This window comes from Balaenoptera musculus, chromosome 2, assembly GCF_009873245.2.
Source record: "Balaenoptera musculus isolate JJ_BM4_2016_0621 chromosome 2, mBalMus1.pri.v3, whole genome shotgun sequence".
Lineage (NCBI taxonomy): Eukaryota > Metazoa > Chordata > Mammalia > Artiodactyla > Balaenopteridae > Balaenoptera > Balaenoptera musculus.
Genome location: NC_045786.1, coordinates 82,833,383 through 82,855,193, shown reverse-complemented (window position 1 = coordinate 82,855,193; position 21,811 = coordinate 82,833,383). Strand labels below are relative to the sequence as shown.

Genomic DNA, 21,811 nt, shown 5'->3' with positions numbered 1-21,811 from the left:
TTGAACCCTTGCTATAAAACTCCTAACCAAACCCTCCTGGGTTGGGACACACAGTTTTTGGGGGCAGAAGCCTGCTGTGTCCCCCTTTGCCTGGCAAAGCAATAAAGCTATTCTTTTCCACTTCACCCAAAACTGTCTCCAAGATTCAATTCAGCACTGGTGCACAGAGGCCAAGTTTTTGGCATCACTGAGAGCAGGCTATACAATTTATTCATCTGTGGGAGCTCAGGAACCTAACTCAATGCCCGGCAGATGGTAAGTATTCAACAGAAGGAAGCTGGTATCTTAAGGGTAAAGGTATTGGAGTCAGAATTCTGATAGAACTGCGTGTCCCTGAGCAAAATACTCAATCTCTCTCAGTCTTAGGTTCCTTGGCTATAAAATGGGGATTTGAGGGGGGCTGTGAGTATGCAGTGAAATGAGTAAATGTCAGTACAGCAGCACCTGACGAACAGATAGTGAATACATTTATTATGCAAGGAAGGGAGGGAGGCAGGAGCATGCAAGGATTCAAGCTTCAAGTGATATGTTTAATGGTAAATAAAAAGGTATATTTTCCTACAAATTATACTTTTCTATGAAAATACAATTCTTTATTGCTACAACTAACCATAGACATTTATGTCCATAATAAACTGCTATATTAATGAAATCAATAGAAAATTAGAGCACGATTTAAAGAAAACCAAATACCTTGATATAATTATCATTTTCCTCGTGAATACTTAATTATATCAATCACTGTTTACTCTAACTCTAGTTTTGCCTCAAATGTATTAAACTGAGTCATTCACTTTTAAAAGACACCTTTCCCAGTTATGTGTATTGATTTAGCACAGCTTAGCCTTTAGGGGCTTCCATAAAAAATAAAATCACAAGCAGTATTTCTTCTACAACAGGCTTCTTCCTCTCCTTGCAAGAGATCTCCAACTACTCAAATAGTTATCCTAGTAAATGCTCCACTTCCCCTTTAAGTCCTTAGCTACACTCAGAAAAGTTTAAAGACCCCCTCTGGTGACTAGGACCAAAAGAGAGGGGCATACTAGCCACATCATGACCCACATGGACCCCATCCCTGTTTCTCCCCTTCCACGCATGCTCAAGCCCTCTACTATTTCCACTACCCCCTACCAAACACTCTCTCCCTCCCTCCCCTCCCCTCACATGTGGGTTGATCAGATGCCCCAAAGATATGGGTGGGGTGAAGGAAGGAGGGGGGATGATTCCTCTGTAGCCTCTCACGTGGGAAGCATTCTGGCCGGAGACTAGACCAGACCAGTGCTGACATTCTGATTTTGGGTGACTCAAATTGTTTGTATAAACAGGAGTCCTGAACAAAAATAATTGTCCTGAGGCCCCCATTCTCCTAGGGGCAGCCATACCACCTCTACTTCCAAATTTTCTGTTACCCATTTCCAATATTCTTCATAAGAGGGAAAAGCCATGCTCCTGTGCCATGCCACTAGTCTGTTTGGAAGCCTAAAAGTGTCTCTTCACAAATCAGGAAAAAGACAGTGGAATGTTCATTTTTCCAACTTCACTGTTTTCCTATTTAAGGAAAGCTCCTCCTGGCTCCCTTCTCTGTGGGAGCAATTTATCAACCTTATCAACCATTTTATATAGAGTAAAAATACTCCAGCTATAAATTATAATCTAACAGCTTGGGGAACACAAAATCTATGATTTATAGAATACCACATTTAAATAAACCTTAATAAGGATCTTAAACAGTTACAAAGGGCTTTCTCTTCTGAGACCATTGGCTTAGCTCCTTGTTCAAATGACATGTATTCCCCCCTTCTGCTCTGTGTTGCAAAGGAAAACTATATAATGATATTTTTCTTTTTGGCCTTAAAAAATTTGTCATTTAAAGAAAACACATTGTGGAATAAATATGAGGTGCTTAGCCTCAGCACATCTGTTACTGATTTGTGTAATTAGCAGAAACCCACCAGCAGGATCCAGGAGGAATGGCCCAGACCTGAGCACTCGCCCCTCCCAGGGTTTTCCGCAGAGCACATCTGGAAGGGGAGGGGAGGGGAACCGCCAGCCTGGTTGACATGGGCTCACAGGTAACCAAATCCATGAAGTCATCCAAGCCTTGAGGTTAGTCGCACTCTTTCACGTCACTTTCCAAACTTTTCATTATGAGTTTTCTTATATTGTTTGACAGAACTAATGTTTTTCTGGCCTTGACAAGATAATTGTTTCCATATCACAGCAGAATTAAAAAAAAAAAAAGTGCACAATGATAAATTGTCATTAGATAATATCAGAAGTACACAGTGCCAGTAGTTGCATAGTTTCAAATGTGAATTTCCTAAATAGGGCTTCAACCAATGGTTTTTTTTTGTTGTTGTGGGTTTTTTTTTTTTTTTTGAGGCGGGGAGGCAGGTGGTTGAGGGGTTCTTATGGCTCTATCTCTGGTGGGGGATAGTTTATTAAAAGTCCTGAGGGCATAAGGTACTTTTCAAATAAATTACACGTATAAACAGTGCACACAAATCCACAGCGGATTCCACGAAAATCATGCAGGCTTTGATAACAGATTGAGATAAAGCATGTCCTTAGAAAGTATCCATGATTCAGTTTTAAGACTTATCTGACCTTTATCCAAACCCCTCTGGTCCAGAAATCTGGTTGGAAATCTCATCAGGGCAGATTATATTTAAATGGTCTTTTAGTGGCAGTTTGGTTGGAGTGTTTGCTGGCAGAAGGTGGCCTCCAGCTTCCCGATGATTCCAGGAGGAAGTTGCCGCCTTTCTAAGGATCTAAGCTGTGGGAGATACTCCCTACAGCATAAGCTCTCTCTCAGTAAGAGAGTTCATTTTCTCCCCCATAGTCCTAGCGTACTGACTGTTTCTGGACGTTTCTCCTTTAGATTCCAAATAAAGCAAACATTTGCCTGATTAGGGGTTAGGAGAATACAGTTGTGTTTTTTTTGTTTTTTTTTTTAAAGATATCGCCATTCTCTCAAGTCTATAACAATTCCAGTGGCCATTTATCAAGCGGAGCAGAAGTACCACTGAAGAAAAAGTCAGAAGACGTGATGAGCTCTAGTCTCAGCCTTGTCTACCACTGATCGTCAGCTCTTGGGGAACTCAGGTTCCTCCTCTATAAAATGAGGGGCTAGGGGCTTCCCTGGTGGCGCAGTGGTTGAGAATCTGCCTGCCAATGCAGGAGACACGGGTTCGAGCCCTGGTCTGGGAAGATCCCACATGCCGCGGAGCAACTGGGCCCCTGAGCCACAATTACTGAGCCTGCGCGTCTGGAGCCTGTGCTCCGCAACAAGAGAGGCCGCGACAGTGAGAGGCCCGCGCACCGCGATGAAGAGTGGCCCCCGCTCGCCGCAACTAGAGAAAGCCCTTGCACAGAAACGAAGACCCAACACAGCCAAAAATAAGTATAAAAATAAATAAATAAATAATAATTAAAAAAAAAAAATGAGGGGCTAGACTCAGTATCTCTGACATTCCCTGCCAGAGCAAAGATTTTAGATTTCCACAAGACATACACTTTATGTTCTGTGTCCCAGCTACTTCTCCCAGGAAAGCCTACCCAGCAAAGCGAACAAAAGGAGTCTGGTCCCTCCCAGGCAGATTCTTTCTCCATGGGTCCTAAAGCAATCACAACAAAGGTGAGGCACTGAAGTCAAGCAGAGGAAAGTCTATAAACCAAGCACAACCCAGCCTGCACCAAATCATCATCCATCTGAGATGTCCTAAGTGCCACCATCTCACGAGCAGTGAATCGTCCCACCCACCGGCCCCTTGGAGCCTAGCACACCACAGCTGGATGGGCTTGCACACCTGCCTCAGCCCACCTACCAGGATGGGGCACTGCCTGGAGTCTACCGGAGCTATCATCAGAGAATAAGAGACTGGAAAAAATTCACCAGGCCCCACGAGACAGGCCAAGGGAGGAAAGAAATAGCACATGTCACTTCATTAAGTAATTAAATTGGTGCTTTAAAAGTCAACAATGTGTCTATGAAAGAACAATCTATTTACATTTAGTCAGGTGTTTTTGGTTGCAGAGTAGATTACTTCAAAGCAATCTGTTGAGAGATACAGGGAAGAAATATTTAGGTGCTTATGAATCATGCTGAGATTGGACAGGGTTGGTCCCAAGATATGGCCCGTCCATGGAAAATTTAATTTTAAAAAAGTCTTGGTGGAAAAATAAGCGAAAGGTGACTACAGAGTTATTCAACATCAGTTTCACATTTATGAAAGTAAAATCGTTCCCAGACTGTTAAGTTCCCTGAGGGCAGGAACTGCATCCCTCTGGTTCATTCTTGTGTCGCTGGAGGCCTGCAGAGCCCTTGGCCCCAAACTGGTACTCAGTTTATTCTTTTGAAATGAATGAGCATTCAGAGACTATAGGTTCTGTGCTGGAGGATGTGAGTGAGTCTCATTCCTGTGGGGATTAGACAGAGAAGTGACTGCAGATCAGGCCTGCCAAGCAAGGGCCTCTGAATACATGCCTGCTGTTACTGAATCTGCCGGGTCTTGGAGCTTTTATTACTACTGGCTCCATTTCACCATGGAGCTTTCAATTCCACTGAAGCAATTTAGGAGAAGGATGGCAGCGGTGGGAAGACCTTAGACGGCCGACTTTCATTAACAGACTGGAAGTAAGCAGCTTTCTAATGGGCTCTAGGAGCTAAGAAAGGCTTGTCGCCCAACATGCGGCTTTGGAGGCCCAAGCCAGCTAAATGATTTCAATGGGGGAAAAAGTGTCACTGCAAAAGTGTCCCCTATTCAAAAATTCTCATTCTCTGTAGACTAGCATTTCTCCCAAATATGTTGTTTTCTTTTCACTTGCCTCATTTACAGCATATTGTCCTTAGAAAAACAGGGCTAAGAAAAAAAGCCAAAAGATTTTTCAGTTAAACCTGTTGTTAATCAGGAGCTTCTAGTGAAAAACAGGGGATGGAAAAGAGACAATGATCCTGACCAATCTCAAGTCCATATCCGAGTTGCTGTCACAGCCAGTTCTCAGTATTAGTAACACACCAGCCCGCTCACATGGGGGTGGGGTGAGGGGACACCAGCGTTTCCATCCTTATAGTGGTATAACATCTGTTCTGGAAGATACTTCTTGCTGTATGCAATAAGTAATGCCATGCAGTTTTTTAAAGGTATTTCTGAATGAGTTGGTTTTAAATGGAATTTTAGAAATTAAAAAGAGATTAAATTCAGCTAACTGCAGGTCAGTTGGAAAGTGTTCAGGTATGACAGGAGGCTTTCCCTCCTTTTCCTCTAGTCTCACACCTTTACACAAACCAGCCCCTGCATCCCTGCAGGTAGCTACACCTGCAGGCCTCCAGACCTCCGCTTAATTTTGAAAATGTTCATACGCTCACTTGAGATTAATTGAGCCCCTGAAGTCACACCAGATCCTCACACATTCCTCCTTTTTCCCATGCTCTCATACTAAGTTCAAATACAGTACTTCTATCAGACATATTTGTGCATATCTTTATTTCCCAGTGAGAAAATGAGTTCCAGGTGGGTAGGAACTTGTCCTATTCATCATTTTGTTTTCTCTTCCCAAGACAGTAAACAAGCATTCCTACTAGCAATACAATGTTGTGTGACTCATGGCTATGAGCAAGGGATGAAGTATTCAATTTAAAATGACAAAAATTGTAATGTTTATAAAATCAGAATAAACAATTTGTAATAAATTCATATTTCAGAATGCCATTAAGAAAAATAACATTTTTGAAGAATGTAAAACAAGAGGGATTTCTCAAAATGTGGTTTTTTAAAAAGAAAAAAGCAAAGAGTATGTTCTCAGATATATAAAAGTCAATATATATTCACATAAAATTATGTTTATAATAAGGAAAAAACTTTGAGGATAGTGAAAAACATTTTACAGAAGTTTAAATGTAAACCTCCCCCCACCCCCCCTGATTCCTTTAGCATATAAAACAGGACTAATTTATCCCTGGACTAGATTTAATTAAGAAAATGGAAGTTTTTGAAAGAGAGGAACATAAATAGCCTGTTCTTCTGGGAATAATATTCTTAGCACCATTTTGTCCTTTGTACATTTTACTGCCTCAAAACATTGAAACTAGGATAAATAGTTTTGAAACTGTCAGAGACATCCAATCCAGAATTTCCCTAAGTGGGTTCTATATGGTACTATATAGTTCTGTAGGACTTTATGCATGTTGCTTGGGGAAAACAAGGTTCCATGCCACGTGAGTTTGGGTAATAATACCAAATATCATTGACTCTGAGACACTATTTATTCTAAGAAACACCATTATTGATGCCAAGATTAGACCAAATGGGGAATCTAACATTCTCATAACACTAAGGCAGCAAAGGGCTGAATCTTTAGTGTGAGAGTAAAGGAGAAACAAATCTTTATGCAGAAAGGGACTGCAAGGAAACTTGCCTGTGTCATCCTTGGAACTAGCTAAAGGGAGAGACAAAAAAATTTCTCCTGAAAACTTGACTCTCAAATGGTATTCACCAGAGTTTACATTCCAAATTCAAAAAAATCCTGGAACAGAGAGAAAGATCTCAGGTAGGTAGTATCCCCAGGGAACTGGCAGATGCCACACAAATGCTCTCTGGAAAAAAAGAGACTTCAGGAGTGATGTCATCAAGATGGCAGCATAGGTCATTCCCAGCTTCAGTCCCCCTCACAAGAAGACCACCTAGCAACTATCCACAGACAAGACACCACCGTGAAAATCCCAGAACTGGGGGCTGAAGCTGAAGTGCCCTGTTGGATCACAGAGACTGAGAAGCATCACATTAGAAGGGAAGGAGGAGCAACTATACCCTGACTGTGTCACCCCTCCCCCAGGCTGGTACAGCACTGCACCAAAAGGGCCCCTCTGGGCCTATGGTTTCTCCACTGGGAGAAAGAGAACCCAAAGTGGATCAGATACAGACAGATAAGGGGGGGACGGGGCTTACAGCAATCAGCACTCAGCAGCACTGAAGCAGAGATGCCAGCCAAGGTCTCTGCCCATCTGCAGAGCTGAGCCAGTAGCCCTTTCTGGCCAGGAACTTTGTTTGGTCCAGGCAGTTCTGCCTGATATGGGTACCCAGTCAACAAGCTATATTTGCTGTGGAGACTGTTCTGCGGCCCCACCTAGGCAGAGAAGAAAATTCACAACCTGCTGAGTATAGCCCCCAGTCCTACCCAACCAGGAAGCCTGGCCAGTGAACCCAGGTAGCCAGGGAGCCCTCCATGCTACAGCCCTGCTTACACAGAGCCCCAGGCCAGAAGGCCTACCCAACTCTTAAGTATAGCCTCTGGTCTCATATAACCAGGGAGTCAGAACAGTGACCCTGGGTAGCCTCAAAGCCCAGCCTATGGTACCACCCAGTCAAGAAACCGAGTCTACAGCCCCACCCTGAAGCACAGCCCAGCATACAGAACTTCCCAATTGCTAAATGCTGCCTATAGCCCAGCCCAGTCAGGGAGCTCAGCCAGTGAGCCCACCCAATCATGGAGCGTAGTCTGTGGGTCCCATCTGATGCGGGAGCCCAGACAGGGACCCAGTCCAACCTTGGGACACACCCTTTGGTCCCACCTTATCACAGAGCACAGCCTGAGGTCCCATCCAACCTTAAAGCCCTGCCTATGGCCCTGCATACACAAAGAATCCAGCCGTGAGCACCATCTGGTCAGGAAGCACAGCCTGAAATGTCATCTACTGTGAGCAATCACAGAGCCCAGCCAGCAGCAGCCCCCTGACCTCAGAGCATAGGCAGTGACTTCACCCAACTAGAGACCCTGACAGCAAACCCCACTGCCCACAGATGCTGCCAGCTGACCCATCAAGTACCCCAAGCTGCAGGAGATCTACGAACTGCCTGACAAGGAATTCACAATAATCCTCTTAAAGAATTTCAGTGAACTATAAGAATACACGGGGGCTTCCCTGGTGGCGCAGTGGTTGAGAATCTGCCTGCCAATGCAGGGGACACGGGTTTGAGCCCTGGTCTGGGAAGATCCCACGTGCCGCGGAGCAACTGGGCCCGTGAGCCACAACTACTGAGCCTGCGCGTCTGGAGCCTGTGCTCCGCAACAAGAGAGGCCGCGATAGTGAGAGGCCCGCGCACCGTGATGAAGAGCGGCCCCCGCTCGCCGCAACTAGAGAAAGCCCTCGCACAGAAACGAAGACCCAACACAGCCATACATAAATAAATAAATAATTAAGAAAAAAAAAAAAGAATACACAGGCAACTAAAATTAAGAAAACAATGCATAAACAAAATGAGAAGTTCAACAAAGAAATAGAAATCATCAAAACAAACAAATAGAAATCTTACAGCTGAAGAATACAATGAGAGAAGAAAGCAAAAAAGAGCATCAACAACAGACTCAACCAAGTAGAAGAAAGAATCAGTAAACTAGAACATAAGTCATGTTAAATTATCCAAACTCAAACAAATAGAAAGTAGAATGGTGATTTCCACAGGCTGGAGACAGAGGGAAATGGGGAGCTGTTTTTCAATGGATATAGAGTTTCAGTTTCACAGGATGAAAAAATTCTGGAGATCTGTTGTACAACAACGTGAAGTACTTAATACTACTGAACTGTACACTTAAAAATGGTTAAGACAGTAAATTTTATGTTTATGTTTTTTACCACAATTAAAAATATTTTTAAATTATTTTTTAAAAACTGACATAGACCACAATTAAAAAACCTACTTCATATGGTTATTATAAGTATTGAGCTAATACAGTCAAAACATTTAAACAATGCCTGGCACATAGTTAAGTGCTCTCTAAGTGTTAGCTATACTTGCAATTTGCTTTTATCCCTACTTGTTGGTGTCAGCAATATCATGATTCCACCTAGCAGATGACATCAAAACGTTTATGCCATTACATGGGCACTGTCATTGACTTGCTGCCTATTCTTCTCCAACAGACAATAACAAATTACTACTTGCCACTCTCCTGACAAGCCTATCTACTTTTCTGAAAATCCTGGAAATAAAACCTTCAATTCTCCACAATGTGGACAGCTAATAAAATTTATGAGATCACATTTTGCCATGTCCACGAAGAATGCACCTCTTAGACATCCCTTTCCGTACCTGAGATATAAGTTCCAGCAGGCATCACAGTCTGACACATACAAGGGCTTAGTAAATATTCACTGAATGAATGAAAGCCTAAAATAGTAGGATTCAGGGATCCTGTCCAGTAAGTATAAATCTAAGTCTCAATTTGATCATATCATCATAAAAATTAGGGCAAAATGGGTAGCAGTCCAAGATTTCTACTCAGTAGCCCAATTGGTCTTACGTGGTGACTCCTCCCCTCCTTAAAGAGGATTATTGGCTTATTTAAATCAGCCAAGACCTAGGCAAAGCAAAATAAACCAGGGAAAATCCACTCTACGTCTTTCCTGGAATGAAGCTATATATAAGAAATGTATTACTTGTGGTCCAATTAGCCATCATATATTCATATTAACACCACTGAAAAAAGACATCTTTCTACTTTCTGGAATCAATGCCATAATCACACTAAGATCTTAAGACACTGAGCCCACAGTGCTGGTCAGGCTGCACACATTTACACAGACCAGATGCAAAGCCTGTAGAGATGGCCCTTGGTGCAGGTAGAGTAAGTGACACCTGCAGGAGTGACTGGACGCATGTTGGAAGGACTCCTTGCTGGATCTACCTCAAGCAAGCACAGGAAAGAACTCTAGAAGCAACCAACAACATTGAAATGACTATACGCCTTCTATATGCCAGGCGCCGTTCAAGACTATAGGCTGTATGGATGACTCAGATGTGCTTCCTTTCCTTGAGAAGCTCAGGGTTAAGCTAGATAAAATCATAAGAGACTGGGTGAATCAGGAAAAGAAATCCTCTCCCCTGAAACAGATACCCATTTTTCTCCTGACCTTGTCTTAGTGCATGTATAAGCCTCAGGGGCCATGGCTTTGGCAGGGTTGATAAGAAGATTCTAAGCCCTCTGGAACAATTCTTTTGGGGGGAAAAGCTGTTTGCTTAACTGGCCCCTCTGCCTCAGAAAAGGTGAGTAGAGTCCAGAGTGGACAAAATGAGAAGTCAGCAGATTGGATTTCACTCCGGGCTCTGGGTTCAAAAAGGATACCTTCAGATTTTCTTCTATATTGGCCAGCCCCATGGTTTCAAAGTATGGTACCCCACTTGCAACATCAGCATCTACACGGAACTTGCTAAAAACGCAAATTTGGGAGCTCTGCCTCAGACCTACTGAATCAGAAAGTCAGGTGGGGCCCAGAGAGCTGTGCTTCAGAAGCCTTTCAGGTGATTCCCATGCACATTAAAGCTTGAGAACCACTGGTCCAGCTCAACTCACTAGCATGAGGAAGAACACAGAGGCCCGTTTAGGACTGACAACGGATTCAAATGAAGATTGTGCGATGAACTAGTTTTCAGTGTAAATAATAAAATAATAATAATAAATAATAAAACGAAGAAGAAAAGAACACAGAAAAGAAACATGCTCAATTAAATCAAACATTTAAGAAACCTAATTACAGCCAGGTGGTGTGTCTTATAGCTGAGTTTATATCAGATACTCATGTCTTTGGAGCAATCATTGTTCTCCCTTGCTGTTCTCTTTTAAACTGAAAATACTGTTGAGAAGATTAAAAATCTAGTTGCTTAACATTTGACTCTGACCAGTTTTATCAGATCCTGAAAGCAGAGCAGAAAATCACCTAAATGTAGAGATTAGAAGTCACTGAACATTCATTTCAACTTCATAGTTTTAACAAAGACAACTTTGGCAGTGAACTTGCCTATCCAAGCTTGGTGTGTCTGCCCATTCAAACCACTAACTACTCTTCTGCGTCCTAAAAGCTCTAAATAAGGGTTAAGGCATCTCTTCTGTGTTTTGTGATCTTTCAAAAGCCCCAAACTTTTACAATATGAAAACTGGATCTCTCAAAAACACCACTTAGCAAATAGCCTTGCTGCATTCTCATCTGGAGGAAAAGCCAACAGCCTAGGAGGGCACAGGCCACATTCCCATGCTTGTCTTTGCTGGACTAAGGTGGGACGGTGAGCAGGTAAATATTCTCACCCCAGTGCCTTCTCTGAAGCGGCGCTAGGAAAACTTTTATTTCTGAGAAACTAAAATCAAGACTTTGCTTTACTTCAACTGTCTAGATATTACCAAAAATACCAACAAAAATATCAACAGAATCTGCTTTTAGTTTGGGGAATGTTATTCTTAAAAGAGAAAATTAGAAATGGGTATGGATGTGCCTTTAGGAAATCTCAACTTCTCAGAAAAAGGGGAAAATGTACAAAACCTATTTTCATTACAAAAAGGACTTGCTAATCTCCCTTGGCACATTTAAGATAACATAAAATGCCAAGATTTAATTCATACTCAATTTTTCTGGAATAAAATAATTGAAAAAATTAGCTCCATGTATATCATTGAAACCAGTAACTAAAACAAGAGGAAGGAAGAACAATTGAAGAAATCTCTAATGACAGTTATGGTTACCATTTCATTCTCAAGGACAACCTTTTTCTTTTGTTGCTGTTGTTTAAAATATTGATGCCATTTTTTATTCAGAAATATATTTAAATGCTATAAGTCTTACATTTCACAGTTGATACCCAGGGTCAAAACTTTCCTGATATCCAAGATATGGGGTTAAGTAACCTTTAAAATGTCTAAAAGTAGATATAAAAATAGAATCCTAATTTACAAATTTGCTAATTTTTCTTCCTTGCTACCAACGTAATCTATGGATCAATTTTTAGCTGATGAATTGCTGTCAAACAGCCTTGAGGTCAGGGTAGCAATTCCTTCCCCTGATTTAAAAGATTTACGTTCAGTGTGTTGGGTGAGTGATCATCTTTCCAACAGATATGCCTCAACTTTTCTTATTAGTGTTTCTCAGATTCTGAATTAAAACTCTGCATCAAGCTTACCTGTCATCATACCCAAAATTTCAATAAAACCTTTAAAATGCGTAGGAAGGAGTCGTCATTAGTTACTATGTAAATAAGCAAAAAATAAAACTCTAGCTAAACATATATTCTTCTTGGGTTCAAAGCTCAAGTCAACTATCAATTACATAATTTGTCACACTGTCATTTATATTAGACATATAGAAATGATCTCTACTGATTAGGAAAGAGCCATGTATAACAGTCATCTACAATCCAGGGGATCGTATAAGAGAAAGAAACTTTTTTACCAACCTGGGCTGAGAAACCACAGAAGAAACCAAACCAGAAATGCACAAGCGTGAATGCAAAATTCTTATAGAAGAAATAGCATAAGAATTTGCACATTCGGAAATAGGACCACCTTCCATGAACAAGGAGAAGCCTCTGGAGGTATCTAAACTGTGCAAATGCGTAGTCACTGGCTAGGACTGCCTGCAGTCCTTCCTGGCCGCTGATGCCGACGCCAATGTGAGCACCTACAAAGGAGAAGAGGGACAGTTTCACTCCCCAAACAAAGACACAACCTCTTCGGGGAACCTATCCCTCCTCTTTCTTTAATTTATTTTTTTATTTTTTGGCCACGCCACTCGGCTTGCGGGATCTTAATTCCCCGATCAGGGATCAAACCCGGGCCCCCAGCAGTGGAAGCGCCAAGTCTTAACCACTGGACCGCCAGGGAATTCCCCTATCACTCTTCTTGTATGTTATTATTTATTCGCAGAAACCCATAGCATTTATAATTTTTCCCGTACATTGTCTCATGAAACACTCATGATAGGTATTTATCCTAGTTTTACAAATGAGAAAATTGGCTCAGCAAGTTCAGTAACTTGAACAAAGTTTTACAATTTGTAAGTGGCAAAGCTGGGACTAAACCTTAGTGTTGGGACTGTGTATGTAATGTTCATTCCTCTACACCATAGCTACTTGTTTCTCCAAACAGTGACCAATACATAAATGATTTCATTAAAGACAAGGTGTTTTCTTTTTTTTTTTTTTAATGAATGCTAATAATGGTGGATGAATTGAGCCCTAAAAGTATTCATTTCAGAAACACTGGGAAAATTAAATTGCAATGCAATCTCCATTACATATTGCCAAGTGCTGAACCTGGGAGCTCCAGGTCTGCAGCACGCCCCATTGAGCAAATGTTCCCTTACTTTTGATCATGCTGACGTCATTGGCTCCATCGCCTATGGCCAAAGTGACAGCATTTCTGTGCTTCTTCACCAGCTCTACTACTTGAGCTTTCTGGAGAGGGGTGACTCGGCAGCAAACCACAGTCTTACACATGCAGGCAAGTTCTAGAAGATCGTTCTTGACATCATTTTCTAGAGCATGGGCCTAGGTTATTTTTTTTTTAAATCCACAATAGAACGAGAAATAATAAATGAGAGATGTCATTTGGGAAGCAGATTTCTTGTTTCTCAGCTGATTTCTAAACAGTTTAATTCACTTCAACAAGTCATTGTTGACTCAGGGCCACACAAACAACAAAAGAAAAGAGTATTGAACTCCTACTTAGTGCCAAGGAATTTTACCATAAAAGTAAAAGACGCAGTGCCCTGTGTGTCTTCCTTGATGCATTATCGTGCTGCGTTGGAGAGATACAGTTGAATGCCGGAAAAGGTCCGGAATCCACTAAAATAAGGAAAAGCAAAGGACAGAACCAATCCGTCACCTCACCAAGTTTAGAATGAACTACATAATGATGATTTGTTTGTTCTACATGATGACATTTTTGTTTCCTTTGCACTGTTGTTTTGTATATTTAGTGTTTTTTGTTGTGGTTGTTAATGTGAGAGCAAATGAGAAGCAGATGATCTGGAGATTAGCCCTTGAAGAACATAGTGTCTGAAATCAAGAGAGGCCTGTGCAAAGGGTGGCATGCAACCTGTTTCTCAGACAGGGTTCCCCAATCATTTACACCCTTGCACTTCTCCAAATACATCAGAGCCTTTAGACATACCAAAGAAGGACTGGAAAAGAGAACATAATCCTTTGCAATTAACTACAATTTTTTTCTAGAAAACATCTCTACATTATTTAATAAACACATTAAGAGAAAACAGGAATCCACCTAAATTTTGACTCATCATTATCTTTGAATGACTCTTTAGCAAGATGTTCACAGCCCATTCACACTCTGGCCCTTATATTCCTTTTGAGTCTGTCTTCTACCACCACCTTCAGGTTTACTCTTTACTCCTGTCAGGCCAAGTTGCTTGCTTCCATAATTTGGCAGGTTCTTTCTTGCCTTTGTGCCTTTGCACTTGCTGTCTCCTCGACCTGAAAACATCACTTCCTCCAGGAAGTCTTCCCTGATTTTCCCATGAGGAACTCAATGTGCTGCTTTGCCTCTATGCTCTCAAAGCACTGTGTCCATTCCTCCTTATAGTATTTGTCATACCACTGTGAGATTAGCTCTCACCAGATGACAATTCCTAAGACAAGGACTGTGTTCTCTTCACATCCTTATCCTCAGGCTCTAGCACGGTGACCTGGGCATGCTTAATGAATGTTAATGGGATGAATGGAAGGATGGGTGAATGAGTATAAAAACATGACTCTAGTGTAGAAAATTCTCATGTCAAAGCCTACAATTCTTAGGGGAAATTGTGAGTTAGCTTTCTCAAATATAATTACCCTCTCTGAAAAAGAAAGCGTATAACTGGCTGTCTTGCTCAGAATGGTTCCCATCTCTCTCTTTTCTTTTTTCTTTATTATCAACAAGTGAAAAACCTAGACACAGACTGTGAGAAAGAAAGACCCAATTACATTCTGCAAAGCATCAAGATTTGAGCAAATTGGAATCATGATTTTTTAAAAAAAACTTCTGACCATACTAGCAGAAACACAGTCAATTCTCCTTAAATTAAAAATGACATTTCATGGTTTCATAAGCTTCAGGCTTTGAAGCTGAGGGGGTTCTTGAAGAGTGTCTATCTTAGCTCTTTCTTTCAACAGATTTAGAGACAGAGAGAGAATCATGTGTGTTATCACCTTAGTACTCTAACCGCCCACACACTGGCCTCTCTGAGCCTGAGGGAAAGTCAAAGCACAAGTCATTAGGGACCCTTTCCCTATTGTGGTTGGTCCCTGGGCAATTCAGCTCGAAGACCACCAACTCTAAGTCCCAGCTGACAGGCTTAGAATTTTCAGTTGCTGCTCATTTGTGCAAAGGAGAAGTTCGTGTCATCTGGACAAACTTTCAACTAAGCTTGGCCTGCAACTGAGCTCTGTAACTTTCCATGGTGTAGAAGGCAACACATCATTACGTCTGGAATCCAGCTGGATAACGCTCTAAGCACTAAGAGCTAACAGACAGCTGATCACAAGGGGGGAAATACAATATACTCATTTCCAACTTCTTTTGTCCTCTAAGAAACTGTCTACAAGAAGATACGTTTATTTTCCAAACTCCAAAAAGTGAAAAATGATCATCAAAGCCGGAGAAAGATGTGAGATTAGCTCTTTGTGCATATAAATGATAATTTCACTGGAGTACAATCAGAGCTTTTGTTTTCTAAATTAGAAACTCAGAAGAGCTTTTGATATTTGTTCAAGATTTGGAACCTGAACTACATTAAAAGTACAATGCAAGTTTATTCTATTACGACAAGAACCAGATTTCCTAATCAAAGCAAATTGTTTGGCATCGCTCTAAAATACTGCTATTTAGAAAAACCACTAGAGGTATCTTAATGGCAATAATTTGGTGTGGTAATTATATGAAGGTCAGGTTGTGCTCTGCAAATCACAAACATTAGCAAGAGCAATAATTGCAATACATCCATCCAGTTGCATTATTTTAATTAAACAACAGGGAGCTGTGACACCCTCCCTCAGAAAAGCACTTAAACAGTACTGCTAAATGGTCTGTAGTCATTTAGACAAGATTGATATCCTCTGAATTCAGTATTTCTTCAGATCCTCCCCGTCACTGTGGTGGTTCAAGCAATAATGTATGAAATATATATTAGAAGTTTCCCTTTCCTTTGCAAACAGGAAATCAGTGCATATGCCCTATTTCTAGTAGTGTCATTTGTTTTGAATACACAAAAGAAGATTTCATTATGACAGCACAAAAGAAATGATTATTGGGGTGGAGAAAAAGAAACAAAAAAGCCTTAAACGAACTCACCAAACTGTGGCCATTTATGATTAAGGCATAATCCCCTGTTACGGTTTCTTCTACAACTGAGTCCAACTCCAGCGGCTGCTTTTTTTCAAAAACTACATGGCCATTGGAAAAACTTCTGTTTTGTCCAAACAAATTTTCCTTTGCTTTCCTTAAAGGAGAGGGGAGGAAGGCAAATCATAACAAAGTATACAGAGCATACCTATTAACTCTAAGGAGAGACTGGCCTAGAGGTAAATTCATTTCATCACTATTCAGACAGACTGCTGCATGAGATACAGTTTCAGTAAGCTAGCTGGATAATTCTTTGTGATGAGGATACCATAGCAAATTTGCAAATTCCAGGAAGTAGGAGGGTAAACATAAGGAAAACAGAATCATCTCGAACGTTTTAAATTACCTAAAAGCTAAATCATCATCCTGAGCTGGCTTGAACTAGGGGCTCTTGATAAATTTGATACGTAAGGTTACCTGAGCTTCATGGACTTAAGAACCACTGATCTGGCACCTGATGTTGTTAAACAATGCAAAGGGAAAGACTAAAGACAACTGATGAAATCTTCTAGGAATTCCAGGGAATTCTGTATATAAAATAAATTAATCAACTTGTAGAACAATGTAATATGATCCAACTTAAAACGGCAGTCTTCTGAGAAGCACATCTTTTAGAAATTTGACAATAAAAACAAATAATGGCATTTACTGAATTGGCATAGTCATTATAACATAATGGAATATTTTAAGTGAAAATTGTACTCATCAGCTGAAACAATAGAATAAATCTTCTGGGAAAGAAACTACAGACACCAACGTGTAGAGGGTAGTTCCAAATGGAAACTCTCTCCAGTGTCCTAGATCTAATCAGCACTAGAACAACCCTGCCCACAACTCAACCATCTCTGCTGTTTAAGAGGAAGATTGTACGGTGACTTAACACCGTTAGAAGTGGCATTTTATTCTTCTCTTCAAAATGCAAAGACAATGCCTTTAAAGGAAGGAAAATTTCCTCTCCGAACCCCCTGGATGACAGGCTCTGAAGTAACATAGGGCAAGCTGACATGATTGCTAGAACTTTCGATCACAACCAGGGAACTACACAGTCGGCGCTCCGGAAGTTGAGTGCCAAAGCCAGCCACCAACACTTTAGGCCACAACTAGCATATACAAAACAAGTGCCCAGGACAGAATGGGGAGTGAGAGACAGGCCAGAAAATGGATGTTTTGTCTTACAGCAAAATGAAATGGTTCCCCAAAGACCCATCTTATGTAGAAAGCATTTATTTAAATGTTTTTTTGCTGTGGCTCCTCTGAAAGAAGACAATGTTCACATTACAAAAACAATCATTTTAGCCCTCAGCTTTCTAATTATTTGAAAATGTAACACTAATTGTTTACAAGTTAAGTTTTTTTTTTAAAAAAACACATCTTCTGGCTCAACATCTCCTTCTGCTGTCCAGGACCAAAATCACATCCTGCATTTAGGAACCCAGAGAACCCAAAGGTTACATGCCCTTGGCTCCAGGGATGATGATATTATACGTTTTAGCAATCAGTTTGCAGAATCAAAGAAAAAGATTTATAAAGTCAGAGTGCTATGTGTGAAGTTTAGGGAGTTAAGGAGGGGAGCGGGAGGGAGAACAGACATGAAAAATCATTGTTTTAAGTGGGAGATGCAGGGCTTTTGCATCAGATAATCATGTCAGGGAATCCTCCTCACAGTCATGAAAATTTACAGTCCATATAATGAAGAAAGCAAGAGAGACAAGTTCCTCCAAAATGAACATTTCTCTGACAGTGTTGCAGAGCTCATAAATTAGGTCCTCAGAAAGCACCAAAGGGCAAACATCTCCTGAAGTTTCCTTTTCAGTAAAGTTCTCACTTGCTGTATAAATGACTCAAACTCTGTTTTCCCCCAGAGAATGAAAACATTCCAAAGAAGGGTGAAGTTCATCAAAGTATTGGCTGAAATTCTATTTACTTAGGATTTTTTTCCCCTAAACTGTCTTCCTAACATCTCACATGAACCCTTTTCCGGGCAGAAAAGGGACAGTGTTTCCGGCTCTGCTTAAATTCCCACCGCACTCCCTCCACACAGGCCAGCCCTTTGCCCATGCTCTATAGCTGTCATTTCTTTTTCTTCCTGGAACTTAGCTCTTCAAACACCAGCTGGTCCTCGCCAAACAATTTATTAGGAGGGAAAAAGCGACACATAACTCCCTTCGTGGAATATGAACTATACATTTTTGCAGGCATGATACACAATGCTTTACTACAGAATACAAGTAACAAGTGCTAAAACAGAAGAGTGCCTGATTTTTCCAAGCTCTGTAATGAAGGGCAGTCTGTTACAATGTTGGCATGCAGAAAGGCATTATCGGTTGAGGCGACTTTGGCATTCACAGCCCCATGCCACCACAAACACAGCAAAGCACAGTTAGGCCCACGTTGGCTTACATGCAATCTATAAAGAAAAGAGATGGTAGGAGAAAGAGTCATTTTGTCAGTCTTCTTAAGGCGCTCTATATTCAAACCTTAAAATGACCTGTTAGAAAATAGAATGAAACCATGACGTCATGTTTAGACGAATACAATTTTGACTTTGATATGAGCATTGGGCTTGAAATCTGGAGATCTGGCTTCAGGCCCAAGGTCTGCCTCCGATATCTCATATGCCCACAGTTGAGTTATCTGACCTCTAGCCAGTTGATTAGTCAGTTACAGACCCAGGCGAGAACCCAGGTCTTCAAATTCCTAGTGCTCTGTCTACTGCACCAAAAGGTTTACACGTAGTTAGCTACAGGCTGCCTCTAGGTTGGGAAAAAGGCATAGTGCTAGAGCACCAGTTAGGGGAAAAGAGTACCCTGCCAACAGTAGAGAAAGGGAGAAAGTACATGAAAAATTGATGTCAAGCCTGAGTTTCATCCCTTATTAACTGTGTGACCTATAAGATACTCAACCCCCGAAGCGGTATCTTTATTAGAATCTAGGGGAATGATACCAGCGAATCACACTGGTTGATACCATTATGAAAACTCGGGCAGCTGTACCAGGCTGTACTGGAAGGTCTCCAATATTACTGAGTACTCTAAAATTTTACAATTTATGATAGAAACTAAACTTACTAAAACATTTTGCCAGGGTGACTAGAAATTGGGAATTAGGAACAAGGTGCATTTTGTTTGGCCTGCATAATGTTTAAAAAGAATCCGTATGAATTTACGGACAACGTGTTGTTCGCCTTCACCAAAGCCCCAAACACTCCATAATGCCTTGTGCGGCCCAGATCACACAACTAATATTACCTGCCTGGCCCTGGAGCCATTTGCATTTATGAACCTTGCTCATTCAAACAATAACTTTCCATCAAGTAGGTGTGCAAAAAATGCAATATGTATTTTGTTGATTAAAGAGGAAATGTCAGTTCCTAGGTATATCACTAGGATACTACTCAGAAGCAGTAGGGTCACTTCCTGGTTTAATTAATTTTCCTAACAATAAAACATGTGATCAATGCAACAAAAATGAAACATGTAATGGGTTTGCTTGTCAGCCCAAGCCAAATGACACCCTCAGTCCGCTTTTCTTTGGGCAGAAGACATATGTATTGAGGAAATGTAATCAATGCAGTAATCTTTGGAGAAAGCATAACAGGGTTTAATTGTAGATTTCTGGGCATGCCCTGAATACTAAAGCAGCTATGGCAGCAAAGTTAACCCAGGACTCAATGTGTCTAAAACATTTTCATGACATTAGATTTGAAACAAGCTGTATGCATGCATGATATGCATGAAAATTACATATCAATGTTTATGAAATAATTGAAACATATTTGACAGGTTTAAATATGAGCATTTAGGTCATTTCCTCCCAATAGTTACTATCACTTAGATCCTATTCTTTCTGATACTTCTTTTTAATGTTTTTGCATGAACCCCCACTGAACTCAAAGGTGTAACACAAGAAAATTGAGTGGTGTAAATTTACGATTTCAGTATTTCATCCCCAAAACCATGGCTTTAGATATAAGTAGCCAAGATTAGGATTATAGAGAGCAGCAGCTCCAGTAATAACTTTTCTTGGATGCTGCTTTTTCCCCCTAACATTAAGCAAATGCATACTATAAATGTATTGATTCTTCTCATACAGAATTTTCTATCATTCATTGCCTCTCTGCCGTAGAGTCTCAGAATGGGGTAATCTCCAAATCTGAGTTGAAATAAACATCATTTGCCAGCAAGTTAAACAAGGTGTGGCCTCAAGAGGCCTGAAATAATTAGTCTAGATGGAAAATCTTTATTTTTTTCCCTCTGAATGTTTTTTTTCTTCTCACTAAAAAAAATGGAGATAATCTTTTGGTTTTTTTTCCTAATTGTAAAAGTATTGTATGGACGCTATTACAACTTCAGATAACACAAAGAGCCATAACGAAGAAAGCAAACATGATCCACAATTGTGGCACCAAGAGAGAACAACTGTATGTATATGATCTCGAGAACTTGATGGGGAGGTAGGTAGATAGATATGCATATAGATGTATAGTGTCTTATACGTATACATACATACATACATATATACTTTTTTTGAAAAAATGGATCATGTTATGCATGAAATTTCATAAACTCATTTTTCACTTAAATATATCGTGGACATCTTCCAATGTCAAAAAACACATAATCACTTTTAAGACTGCATAGTATCTCACTCCATCTATATATCAGGGTAATTAACAAAATCCCTGTGGCTGGGTATTTGAGCGATTTCTAATATCCTATTATCATAATCGATGCCACAATATGTATGTATGTATACAAACACACACACGTACACACAAACACACATACATTTGTCCATTTATTTTTCTTAAGGACAATTCCTAGAAGTAAGAATCATTGGGTCTAAACTGTGCACATACATAATTTTGAAATATATTGCTAGTTCACCCTCTAGAAAGTTTCTACCAACTTACACTCCCAACAACAGTATATAAGAATTCATATTTCTCCACATTCCTTCCACGTAATGACAGTTATGTCACCTACTTAGTCAACCACATGTGGCTGGATAAAATCTTGAGAAATTAACTTCGGTTCCCCCACCCCTTCTGCAATCACCACGGCCACCACAGATGACCCTGTTTACTCAGAAACATACCTTGCCTCGGGGGATCTGACAGAGCCAAGTACAGAGAAAACAAAAGAGTCAAGATTTTGTTTTCTGAGTACCAAAATAGACTCCTGAAACTCACAGCAGCATTGTCATCCTGAATTCCAGCAATCTGGAATTCCACTAATTGGGCTTTTTGAGAGGGAAGAGGAAAGTTTCTTCAAGTGTCAAAAAACTAATCCTTAAAGGAATCAGGGCATAAAATGTGGCCCTAAGCAACAGACTAGAAAAAAATGACTCCTTTTCTCCATTTCCCATCCAGCCTAGAGGAGAGGGACTTTGAAGAGGAGGTTAGATGCTCGTGAATCACTAAAAGAAGCCTGGGTGCTGACCCACACCTTGAACTGGGAAAGGATAATGGAATTCTCAGATAAGTTTTTGGGAATCTGAGTATGGACGCGTTGCCACTGAAGCACGGTGACATGGAGGGTAGTAGAAGAAAGGGATTTCAGGAAGAGAGGTAACCATGTGAGAGCACTTCTCAGACACAGAGAGCTAAGGAAGAGCCCCTAAACTTCCATGTTTCCCCAGGAGGATGCGG

General features: G+C 40.7%; 1 protein-coding gene across 5 annotated transcripts in view; it reads right to left on the bottom strand.

The window, feature by feature from the left end:
• The window catches only part of ATP8B4 (ATPase phospholipid transporting 8B4 (putative)), a 305,563-nt gene that overhangs the window by 26,732 nt on the left and 257,020 nt on the right, over positions 1-21,811 (bottom strand). For all 5 annotated transcript variants that reach the window (XM_036844630.1, XM_036844631.1, XM_036844629.1 and 2 more), the window contains 3 exons: positions 16,111-16,258; positions 13,127-13,310; positions 12,219-12,442 (listed from right to left, as the gene is read on the bottom strand). In XM_036844630.1, coding sequence (XP_036700525.1) covers positions 12,219-12,442; positions 13,127-13,310; positions 16,111-16,258 — 556 coding nt within the window. The remainder of the gene's footprint in view (positions 1-12,218; positions 12,443-13,126; positions 13,311-16,110; positions 16,259-21,811) is intronic.